Source organism: Lontra canadensis, unplaced genomic scaffold (assembly GCF_010015895.1).
Source record: "Lontra canadensis isolate GAN:19392208 unplaced genomic scaffold, GSC_riverotter_1.0 scaffold81, whole genome shotgun sequence".
Taxonomy (NCBI): Eukaryota; Metazoa; Chordata; class Mammalia; order Carnivora; family Mustelidae; genus Lontra; species Lontra canadensis.
Window position 1 is genome coordinate 491,407 of NW_022631075.1, and position 11,402 is coordinate 502,808.

The window sequence follows — 11,402 nt, forward strand, 5'->3', positions numbered from 1 at the left end:
CAAGGCCTGGGGTCTCTGGGTAACAGTAACATCCCCTTTGTGGAAGCCTGACATTGCAACCACTTCTCTGACATCTTGTCACTCACGAGTGAGAAAGATAGGAAGAAGGAATAAAACATTCATGGCCACCATGGCCAAGAGCACATGCTTTCCCAAGAAAACAGAGCCTTCCACACTGGGAACGTACAAGCACTGTGAAACTGGTCTCTGATCAACTCCCATGAGGGGAAACTCTGATGTGACCAGGACACCTGGTCTGTAGTTTCTGCAATCACTTCACATGACCACGGCAGCCACAATTGATCGCTTTCCACACAGAACTCCATGAAACAAGCCTCGCATTGCTACAGATTAATCAAAAACAAAGGTGGAACTGAGAAAAAAGTAATCCTTTAAAAAAAAAGTGGGCCTGTGCTCGCTTCAGCGGCATGTACATTAAAATTGGAACAATACAGAGACGGTGAGCACGGCCCCTGCATAAGGGTGAGGTGCAAATTCGTGAAGCATTCTGTATTTTAAAGAAAGAAAAAAAAAGTAGGCCTGGCTTCTTCACTTCACCAACCTTTCCTTGTTTTTCTCTACACTGACATTTGTACACAGAGAATCCAGCAGGAACAAAGCAAAGGTATGCCTGCTTCTTCTCAATGAGGGATTATTCTAGAACACTGCTCAGGAGACGTCTCCTTACTCTTGCTTTGAGCAGCAGTAAACCAGCTGGTCCCCTTTCAGTGTTGAACAACAGGAATTGGGTTCCTCTCAAGGATGTTGAAGGTGACAAAATACTTTTAAAGGCGTGATGGTCAGCTTCTGAGCTGGAGAAAGATCGATAAAATGCTATCCTGGGGCGGTGTGGCGGGGAGGGGAGTGGTGGGGATGGAAGAAAAGGGAGAAGAGCCTCTTTCTGGCCTTGATGGAATCTCTTCTCATTTTTCTGCTGAAGCAACAGAACCTGTGTGCCAGAATGGCTTCTATTCCCCAGTCCCCTCCACAAAAAGGGAGGGTGGTGAACAGAATTTGAAACCTACTGGTTCGGTGTTTGGTAGCCATCTTCCCCTGAATCCCTGTGAGGAGCTTCTTAAGAGGTTTCCCCAGAGTCCAGTGTTCAGCCCGAACATGTCAGCATGAGTGGAGCTAGTCTCCTCCAGAAATGACACTGTCCTCTCACTAGGGACTCACCCCACCCCATCTTGCACATATCTGTGGTCCCAAAGGGGCAAGGTGGGGATAAAGGTGGGCCGAGGGATAGAAGAGAATATATGGGTCAGGGCAAGCTCATCATGGGTCCTTGGTGAGCTTCTGTGACGTGCAGGGCCCACACAGAGCGATTCCGGGATGTAGCCTCGTGAAAGGAAACCTTTGTGGAGGCCAAGAAAAACAAGGCTGTACCCACCTCAAGTCTAGCCCTGACATAAGTCAGCCATCTTGACAAAGCAAAAGCTGGCACCTTGCACCCCCTCTCCACCCGCTCCCCTCCCCTCAGTAGTATGTGTGAACAAATAGTTAACTTGCAAAGATCGTGATCCTGCAAGACAGGATTCTCCCTCGGTTTACAAATGTCCCAGTGCTAAATCTCACTAGCAAGGACGCTTGATAGGAGGAATGTGACATTCCACCAGGAAACTCCCAGCTGTCTTCCTGTTAGTGCCTCATTAGAGGGAAAAACAGCCTTGGCTTGATAATAACTAGGCCTCCAATATCCTGACAGTCTTCTTTACCCTGATAGCCCTTCTGAATATCCCCTTTGTCCTCACCCACCGCCGAGTCCACCCCTACTCTGCCTTTAAAAACTCTGACTGTAATCTGGTTCAGGGTCCAGGTCCCTACTCCGCTGTGTCGGGTATACTTGGGCCCAAGCTTAAGCTTGTCAAATAAACCCTCATGTGATTACATCGGTGTTGGCTCCTTGGTGGTCTCTCAGACATGAAAACTCGGGCATAACACCTTGTCGTTCTGTTTCAACGGCATTTCCTTATCAATTTACGTACAGAACCTACTTGCCCCCATTTGGTTCACAAAGACAAATGCATGCAGAACTTGCCTCTTTATTGATAATGCAACTATAAGGGAGATAGGGTAGTAGGGTGTCAGTGACACAAGAAGAACCTATCTCCAATTTGGCTTCTGAACGAGGGTGGCATTCTAGGGCCCATCCAGCATGAAGATGAAAAGGTGGTCCAGGTTAGCCCGTGGTGCATTTCTGAGCGTTGCTGCTCTCTCATCTCTCCTACACTTGGCTCTTCTGTTCTTAAACCACACCTGCAATCAGAGGGGAAAAGGGATCAGTTTAACATACTGGACACTTAATGTCATTATAGAAAAAAGCTTACATGCAACTGTATATGTCATGGAGATTTTATACGTCACACCAAGGGAAGCTATTTACTCAGGAAAGTTAACACAAGACCCCCTCCCTTTAGCTCATCCTTAGTGAGCACCAGCTATGTGCCAGGTTCTGGAATAGGCTTATTGCTTTGTCTCTCTCCTCCCGATTTTAATATTCAAATGGTTTTTTTCAGGTATTGGACGCAGGTCTAGCTAATGACCTGGTCTAGCCCTGGGTCTTTGTTGTTGACCCAACACTTGGTAATAAGGTAAAAAAAGGTCTGTATCCTGACAGCAGATCCTCAGCCATCCAGTTACCTTCTGTCCCCTCCTCACTACAGAGAGAGTTTTGGGGTGTTTTGGGGTGCAACATAGGCATTGTAAATAGTGGGCCCTCTTGAAAGTTATATTGACAGGAACGGTCCCTATTTGAAAGGCTTATCTGCAGCACAAAGTCAATTACTAATAGGAGGAAAAGCGTTGGTTTTTTAGACAGATTTCCTTCAAGGATGTCTGAGGGGTCATTAGTCCTCTGAAACCTCTTGACAGTTAAAAAGTAGTCTGGCAAAGGAAGGCCCTAGTCTTGGGGTCCCATGGAGTTCGTGGGGTCTCATGGAGCATGTCTAGCTGGGACACGAGAGTTGCTGAAACCATGAACACTGCCTTGAATTTAGCCTGTAGTGTTAAGGAAAGTGTAGACCAACTTGACTGAAATTAACTAAAATGCTCACCGATCTCTGGCCACCCAGACCACCGCGGCCACTGTCAGTTCCGCATACTCCAGCCTGGCCCACTCTACAAACCTTCCCGGGCTCAGAGCCAGGTCAGCTTGCTCTACTCTGAATACAGTTCCGGGATCCTGGACTGCAAGTGTTGCTGTCTGGTGGGCAGCTTATCCTAGATACTGCTATTCAACCAGGATTTCCCAATCCCACCCCTTATCCTTTTTTTTTTAAGATTTTATTTATTTATTTGACAGAAAGAGATCTCAAGTAGGCAGAGAGGCAGGCAGAGAGAGAGGGGGAAGCAGGCTCCCCGTTGAGCAGAGAGCCCGATGCAGGGCTTGATCCCAGGACCCTGGGATCAGGACCCGAGCCGAAGGCAGAGGCTTTAACCCACTGAGCCACCCAGGCGCCCCCCACCCCTTATTCTTAAGGCAAGAAGGTAGAACACGCATTTTAGGAGGACAGTTGACAGCAATGAGGGTAAGGGGTCATAAAATGGTTCCTTCCTACATATCTGCCAACTATTTTTGCAAACAAACACACAAACAAAACTGTCAGACTTCACTGTCTTCTCAGTGTCCTAGTTGATGGGGTTAACATTGTATTTAAATCCTTTCAGAAGTTCCCAAACTGCATATAGGGCTTTTTCTCCTGGCCTGAGGCCTCATGTTTGCTCTCCTACTTTAAGATTGGTGGTATTTGGGGAGGCCTGGGTGGCTCAGTAGGTTAAGCGTCTGCTTTCAGCTCAGGTGATGATCCCAGGGTCCTGGGATGGAGTCCCGCATCAGGCTCCCTCCTCAGCAAGGAGCTTGCTTCTCCCTCTGCCTACTGCCCCCCGCCCCGCTTGTGGCTCTCTCCCTCTCTATCTGACAAATAAATAAATAAAATCTTTTTTTTTTAATTGGTGGTATTTCTGCAGCAGAAATACATAATTTCAACAAGGCCAGTGTAATAGAGCTTGTTTTGGGGGGATCCAAGTGTACCAGTGGTCAGACCTCCATAAACATAAAGTAAAGCCCCATAGCTAGCTGTAGTCTCAATGTTGGTTTCACAAAAACAGTTCTATTTGCAATACAAAGGAGGAAAACCATATATTAAGTTTCTTGGGGGAAATTCATGCTGTAAGGTTTGGAAATACATGGGAACACTAAGTTTTTTCCCTGATTTGTTTCTTGGGGCTTATGTTCCCTTCAGAATGCCATGGAGAGAGCACACATAAACCCAGGAAGAAGAAAAAGCTAGTTCACCAAACCTTACATTTTCCTTTTCCTCTGCACATGCCTTGTCAGCTGAAAAAGTGCTCCCAACCTCCTCCCAACTTTTCCAATCTGAGCCAGGCCTGGGACCCCAGTATCTGGGATTGGAATGTCATTACTCAATGGTCAGCTTTGTGGGGCTGATTTTCAGATACTCCTACCACCAGATCTGCAACTCCTTCTCTTTTAAAAAAATTTTTTTTAAGTTTATTTATTTATTTTTTTAGTACTCTCTACACATAACGTGGGGCTCGAACCCACAACCCTGAGATCAAGAGTCATGTACTCCTCCAACCGAGCTAGCCAATGCCCTTCCAGCTCCTCACATGCACTCTGCAGCAAAGCCAACACGCCCATCCTCATTTCCTTTCCTTTCTGTTTTGGGCAAATACCACTTTGAAATAACTCAAATGGGTTTGGGGGTTTGTTTGATTTTTTGGTCACCTTTTTATCCCATGACCTACAAATTAGTCAACACAGCCTGAGGGAATAAAAGTATTTAAAAATAACATTGTTTTTAAAAAGATAACATAATGAATCTACCTCGAAATAAGGCCCACCCAAACCCCAAACAAATTCCACAAAACTCAACTTTTCAAAATAGTATCGCCAAAATGAAAAAAAAAAAAAATCTTTGAAGTTTAGAAGTCCTCAAGAGAATATCTCTTACACATTTAGCAGATGCGTAACACTGAATTTGTGTTGTGTCTGTAAGGTCTGTTTTGGCTATATATAAGTCTTCTCTAACCTTTTTGCCCTTCTTAGGTCAATTACCATTCATTCAATATTGGTTTTTTGGCTTGTTTCTTTCATTCTTTAGACAAATTTCCAAAGCTTGCAAACTCTTCCCCCCCCCAGTCTCACATATAACGTGTATTCACATTCTAGCCACGCTTTCAGGTTGATACATCGAAGTATTCCAGAAAATTAAAACGTAGAGCTACCACTCTACACCACTTTACCAAACACTTAAAAACAATGGTAGGAGGCCCAGGTACTTGGACTTTGAAGCTGTCTCCCCCGATCGGTCTCAGCACCACTAAACAGACATAAGTTACTTATACAATGTGTTCTGAGGATACCTTTCTCCCTCACCCCAATGTTTATAAATTCACCCACTTAGCTAAGAGTTTGTTTGCCTTTAATTTAGTACAAGTGAACCCTCTCATAACTGGCTCCTCTCTGCATTAATTTGAACACTTCCACAGTCAGCCTGAGCCCCAGTATGACTCCACACAGAAGTACTCTCTGAAGGGTATCTGTTTGAAGGAGTTGAACTCTATCAAATATACACATATACATGTATATATGCACTATAGAGACACAAGGATATACCATCTATAGGTTTGCAAAATGCACACATGCACACATGTATATGTATTTAATTTTGCATAAAGAATAGGAGAAGCAATTCATTTCTTCTTTTCCTTTGAGAAATCATGTTCCCTGGGGTGCCTGGGTGGCTTAGTAGGTTAAACATCTGCCTTCAGCTCAGGTGATGATCCCAGGGTCTTGGGATTGAGCCCCACATCGGGCTCCCTGCTCAGTGGGGAGCCTGCTTCTCCCTCTCCCTTTCCCTCTCCCCCTGCTTGTGTTCCCTCTCACTGTGTCTCTCTCTATCAAATAAATAAATAAAATCTTTAAAAAAAAAAAAAAGGAAATCATGTTCTCTCTGGTAATGTCAAATATCCATAAGCTGGAGTTCACATATCCCGTTTTCTACCCACAAAGACTCCTAAAGTCAACTTATTTGCCAGTGTTAAAAAAAGACAACTGAAATGCACCAACTTGAGAATGTCTAGGACAAGAGTGTCTGAGTCTTTATTTTTAAAGATTTTATTTATTTATTTGACAGACAGAGATCACAAGTAGGCAGAGAGGCAGGCAGAGAGAGAGGAGGAAGCAGGCTTCCTGCTAAGCAGAGAGCCCGATGCAGGGCTTGATCCCAGGACCTGGGATCATGACCCAAACTGAAGGCAGAGGCTTTAACCCACTGAGCCACCCAGGTGCCTCTAGAGTGTCTGAGTCTTAAAGCCAGTATTAAAATGGCTGCCACACCATCCAGGTTTACTGACCTGCACTCGGGTTTCAGTCACACCCATGCGTCTTGCAAGTTCCCGTCTGAGGAGAGAAAACCACACATGTTTAGTGTTTGGAGTTGTGGATAAAATAAAATGTATAAGATACATATTATGCTTGCTTTAAAATGTGTACCCTCTCCCTCAAGACCCTCCCCAAGTAAACTTTTCTGTTATTTCCAGCTCCAGGCTTGCTTCATAGATGGTTTCCCCTCAAAATTTGAGGTGGCATCAAAAACTTGGAAGTCAAGATAAATAATTTTAATGCACTATTTTAAAAAATAAGAATTGATGCAAAAAAATCTATGGTGAACAGATTATCACAATTTTATTTTTTTTCTATTATTTTTAAAGTAGGCTCTATGCCCAACATGGAGCTTGAACTCGCTACCTTGAAATCAAGAGTTGTGTGCTCTACTGGACTTAGCCACCCAGGTGCCTCTCCCTCTAAATTTTATTTATTTATTTTTTAAATAGGCTCTATGCCCTATGTGGGGCTCAAACTCATGACCTCGAGATCAGGAGTCACACGGTCTTCTAACTGAGCCAGCCAGGCACCCCCTCCCTCAAGATTTTATTTTACTATGTTTTAAAAATATTTTATTTATTTATTTGACAGAGAGAGCACAAGCAGGGGGAACAGCAAGCAGAAGAAGAAACAGACTCCCCTCTGAGCAGGGAGCCTGATGCAGGACTCAATCCCAGGAACCTAAGATCATGACCCAAGCTGAAGGCAGACGATTAACTCACTAAGCCACCCAGGCGCCCTGTCCTCAAGATTTTAAATGAAAGCATCCAGCACTGCAGTTGCAGGAGACTACCTTATTCTCCTTACCCTATTCCAATAAAATATTATTTACAAAAAGCCTCCAACACAGATAATAAAAGGAAAAAATGTATAAATTAGAGTACATCAAAATTTAAAACTTCTGGGGCACCTGGATGGCTCAGTTGGCTAAGTGTCTGCCTTCAGCTCAGGTCATGATCCCAGGGTCCTGGGATGGAGTCCCACATCAGGCTCCCTGTTCAGCTGGGAGCCTGCTTCTCCTTCTCCCTTTGCCCCTCTCCCTGCTTATGTTTGTGCTCCCTCTCTCTCTCTCTGTCAAATAAATAAATAAAATCTTAAAAAAAAAAAGACAAATACTGCTTAATTCCACTTGTATGAGGTGCTTAGTGTAATCAAAATCATAGACAGAAAGTAAAATGGTGGTTACCAGGATTCCAGATTACCAGGAACAGGGGAGGGGGTGCACTCAATCAATTCCACCTGCTGAGACACCCAGACACCTCGAGTATACAAGTCTTGATCTCGGGGCTGTGAGTTCAAGCCCCACGTTGGGTATAGAGATTACTTAAAAATCAAATCTTAAAAAAAGATGAAAATAACAAGTGTTGGGGCGCCTGGGTGGCTCAGTCGGTTTAGCATCCAACTCTTGATTTTGGCTCAGGTTATGATCTCAGGGTCGTAAGATCAAGCCCTGCATTGGGCTCCTGGTGAGTGTGGAGCCTGCTTAAGGTTCTCTGTCTCCCTCTGTCCCTCCCACTGCTTGCACACACACACACACACACATACACACACTCACTGAAAAGAAAATAAAAAGAAAATAACAAATGCTAACAAGAATATGAAGAAATTGAAATCCTTGTGCATTGCTAGTGGGAATATAAAATGGTGCAGCCACTATGGAACACAGCAGAACAGCTGCTCAAGAAATTAAAAACAGGATTACCATATGATCTAGTAATTCATTTCTGGGTATATACCCAAAATAATCGAAAATAGTGACGCCAACTGCTAATTGCGCACCCATGTTCATAACCGCATTACTCATGATAGCCAAAAGGTAGAAGCAACTCAAGTGCCCATTAATAAATGAACAGATAAATAAAATATGGTATTTACAAATAATGGAATATTACTCATCCCTAAAAGGGAAGAAAAGTCTGAGACATGCTACATCATGGACAAACCCTAAGGACATCACACTAGGTGAAATACACCAGTCATAAAATGAAAAGCACTGTGTAATTCCACTTAAAGGAAGCACCTACAATAGTCAAATTCATCAAAACACAAAGTAAAAAGGTGATTGTCAGGGGCTGGGGGAGACAGGGGAATAGTGAGTGTTCACTGTGTATTCTTTTAGTTTTGCAAGGTGAAAAGAGTTCTGGGGGTGCCTGGGTGGCTCAATCATTAAGTGTCTGCCTTCAGCTCAGGTCATGATCCCAGGGTCCTGGGATTAAGCCCCGCATCAGTCTCCCTGCTCCACAGGAAACTTGTTTCTCCCTCTCCCACTCCCCCTGCTTGTGTTCCTTCTCTCACTGTCTCTCTATGTCAAATAAATAAATACAAATCTTTTTTTAATAAATAAATAAAAATGATTACAAAAAGAGTTTTGGAGATTAGTCGTACAAAAATATAAATGTAATTACTACTACTGAACTGTACACTTAAAAATGGTTAAGATAATAAATTTTATCTTTATGTATATTTTACCACAATTTATTGTTTTTTAAAGTTTGTTAAAATTTTTTTAGTAATCTCAACACCCAAGTGAGGCTCAAACTCAGGACCCCCAAGATCAAGAGCTGCACCCATCCTCCTATTGAGCCAGTCAGGAACCCCTATTTTACCACAAGTTTTTAAAGAAGATTTTATTTATTTATTTGACAAGAGCAAGAGAGGAAGAAAGAGAGAGCACTAGCAGAGGGAGCAGCAGGCAGAGGGAGAGGGAGAAGCAAACACCCTACAAAGCCGGGAGCCGGATCCGGGGTCGGTCCCATGATCCCGGTATCATGACCAAAGCCGAAAGCAGACACTTAACCGACCGAGCCAGCCAGGCGCCCCGAGTCTTTTTTTTTTTCTTTTCTTTAAGTTTATTTAAGTACTCTGTACTCCCATTTTTAGTATATGTGCTGCCGAAACAAGCACAAGTACTCTGTACCCCCAATGTGGGGCTCCTACTCACAAGCATTGGAGTCAAGAGTCGTGGGCTCTCTCAACTGAGCCAGGCAGATGCCCTACCACAATTTAAAAAACAAAACCAGGGGTCCTGGGATCGAGCCCCACATTGGGCTCTCTGCTCAGGGGGGAGCCTACTACCCCCCCCCACTTGTAATCTCTGTCTATCAAATAAATAAAATCTTTAAACCAGAAGCGCCTGGGTGGCTCAGTTAAGCGTCTGCCTTCTGCTCAAGTCATAAGCCCAGGGTTCTGAGGTCCAGTCCTACATCAGATTCCCCACTCCACGGGAAGCTTGCTTTTTCCTCTCCGCCCCTCCCCCCACCACCACTTGTGTTCCCTCTCTCGCTGTCTCTCTCTGTCAAATAAGTAACCAAAATCTTTTTAAAAAAATAAAAAGCAAAACCAAAGACCACCCACCACATTTTCCAGACTTGTTTCACGTAATTACCCTATAAAAGTATTTCCCTTGATGCACCGAAGGCGTTCTCCTTCCCTCAGCCCTTTACCTTTGTTTTAAGAGGGAAAGGAGGAGGCTGAGGGGTAGGGGTAGGTGGAAGGAAAAAAAGATTCCTGGAAATAAGCCCAAGGTCCCTGGAAAGCCAGACACCTCCCGGGGCAAGCTTCTCACCTTGCGACCACATCTGGGTATTGGGTGTGCTGGAAAACGCTTTCCAGCTCCTGAACCTGCATTGGCGTGAACTTATTGCGCTGGACTCCTCGCCTGCTCCGGGGCTGCGGAGCCTCAGCAGCCGCTGCTTGTGGTAGCTCTTCGGGCTGCTGCTGCCCCAGCTCCTGGACGCCACCGCTGACCTCGTGGTCCCCTTCGCCCTCACAGCTCACGATCTCTTCATGGTTGATGTTTTCTTCATTGTGGATGTCGCTTTCAAGGTTGACGTTGCTTTGAAAGTTGATGTTGCCTTCAGAGTTGAGGTCTCCTTGAAAGTTGAGGTCGCCTTGAAAGTTGGGGTCGCCTTGAAAGTTGAGGTCGCCTTGAAAGTTGGGATCCCCTTGAAAGTTGAAGTCGCCTTGAAAATTGGGGTCGCCTGGAAAGTTGAGGTCACCTGGGAAATTGAGGTCGCCTGGAAAGTTGAGGTCGCCTGGAAAATTGAGGTCGTCTAGAAAGTTGAGGTCGCCTGGAAAATTGAGGTCGCCTGGAAAATTGAGGTCGCCTGGAAAGTTGAGGTCGCCTTGAAAGTTGAGGTCGCCTTGAAAATTGAGGTTGCCTTGAAAGTTGAGGTCGCTTTCAAAGTTGAGATCGCCTTCGTAGTTGACGCCACCTTCGTGGTTGATGTTGCCCACAAAGCTTGGATTTCCTTCAGAAATGTGGCCTCTTTCGGCTTCTGGTGCTGCGCCCTGCACAGATTCCACTTCGTACATTCCCAGCCAGTAGCTGGGGTCGTAGTAGTCACCGGGGTCATAGTAGCTGCCTCTGGGCAGAGGCTCCATGACCGTGGTGAGCTGAAGTCCAGCGCTTCCACAAACCCTCTGGTGGTTGAGAACAGAGCTGCAGAGTTGCTGGTCCTCTTTTGGCGCCTTCTGGGATTCCTCAGGGTTTGGGGCAGGTTCAATGCCCGCGCACGCCCCCTTAAAGGATTGCTATTGGCTTTCCCTTTCCCGCCAATTGCGGTGGGTGGGACTTACTTAGGCACACAAGTGGTCGGGGCGTGGCCAAAATGTAGGCACTATGGGAAAGATGGGTGTTGGTAGGGGGCTGGCGTGTGTGGAGAATGGGGGCTCTAATTTACAGCTCAGTTTACCAGTCCCCGACTTGACCAGAGTGTCAGCTCTGAGGAAGGGGCTGTACTGGATGATGCAAACTCATCTGGGGGGCAATGGATTGGGGTGGGGGAGGGCTTTGGGGGGGAAAGGTGGGGGCTTCACACTACCTACAGGAATGCTGGTAGAAAAGTTTGGAAAAGTCTCGTGGTCGAACCCTCTCTCTTTGGCAGCCTGCACACACCACAGGTTAGAGATTAAGCTAAAATGATTAACTGAGTTTCTGCAAGGACACGGAAAGCAGAGCCTGCCATGTTCCCGGGGGCGCCGGGAGTGGGAT

At 45.4% G+C, this 11,402-nt stretch overlaps 1 protein-coding gene and 1 non-coding gene across 3 annotated transcripts; one reads left to right on the forward strand and one right to left on the reverse strand.

The window, feature by feature from the left end:
• The first annotated feature begins 411 nt into the window (after nt 1-411).
• On the forward strand, nt 412-518 carry LOC116882164. The gene has a single exon (XR_004385563.1). It is a non-coding gene; the product is annotated as a U6 spliceosomal RNA (small nuclear RNA).
• A 1,511-nt stretch (nt 519-2,029) lies between these two features.
• Nucleotides 2,030-11,118, reverse strand: RHOXF1 (Rhox homeobox family member 1). 2 transcript variants are annotated; one of them, XM_032882294.1, is made up of 4 exons: nt 10,588-11,118; nt 9,975-10,533; nt 6,379-6,424; nt 2,030-2,256 (listed from the first exon to the last, which is right to left on the reverse strand). In XM_032882294.1, exons 1-4 carry the CDS (start codon nt 10,790-10,792, stop codon nt 2,140-2,142), a joined length of 927 nt encoding a protein of 308 aa, XP_032738185.1. In that variant the 5' UTR covers nt 10,793-11,118; the 3' UTR covers nt 2,030-2,139. The 2 variants fall into 2 exon arrangements, with proteins under 2 accessions (XP_032738185.1, XP_032738184.1); XM_032882293.1 differs by having other exon boundaries at nt 9,975-11,118.
• Between the last annotated feature and the right edge of the window lie 284 nt (nt 11,119-11,402).

Excerpts from the sequence above, each read along its gene's own strand:
- RHOXF1 (XM_032882293.1), bottom strand. The coding sequence starts at position 10,792 with ATGGAGCCTCTGCCCAGAGGCAGCTACTATGACCCCGGTGACTACTAC. Across the intron at positions 6,425-9,974 it reads TACCCAGATGTGGTCGCAAG|ACGGGAACTTGCAAGACGCA; the intron begins GTGAGAAGCTTG and ends TTCTCTCCTCAG. Across the intron at positions 2,257-6,378 it reads TGACTGAAACCCGAGTGCAG|GTGTGGTTTAAGAACAGAAG; the intron begins GTCAGTAAACCT and ends CTCTGATTGCAG.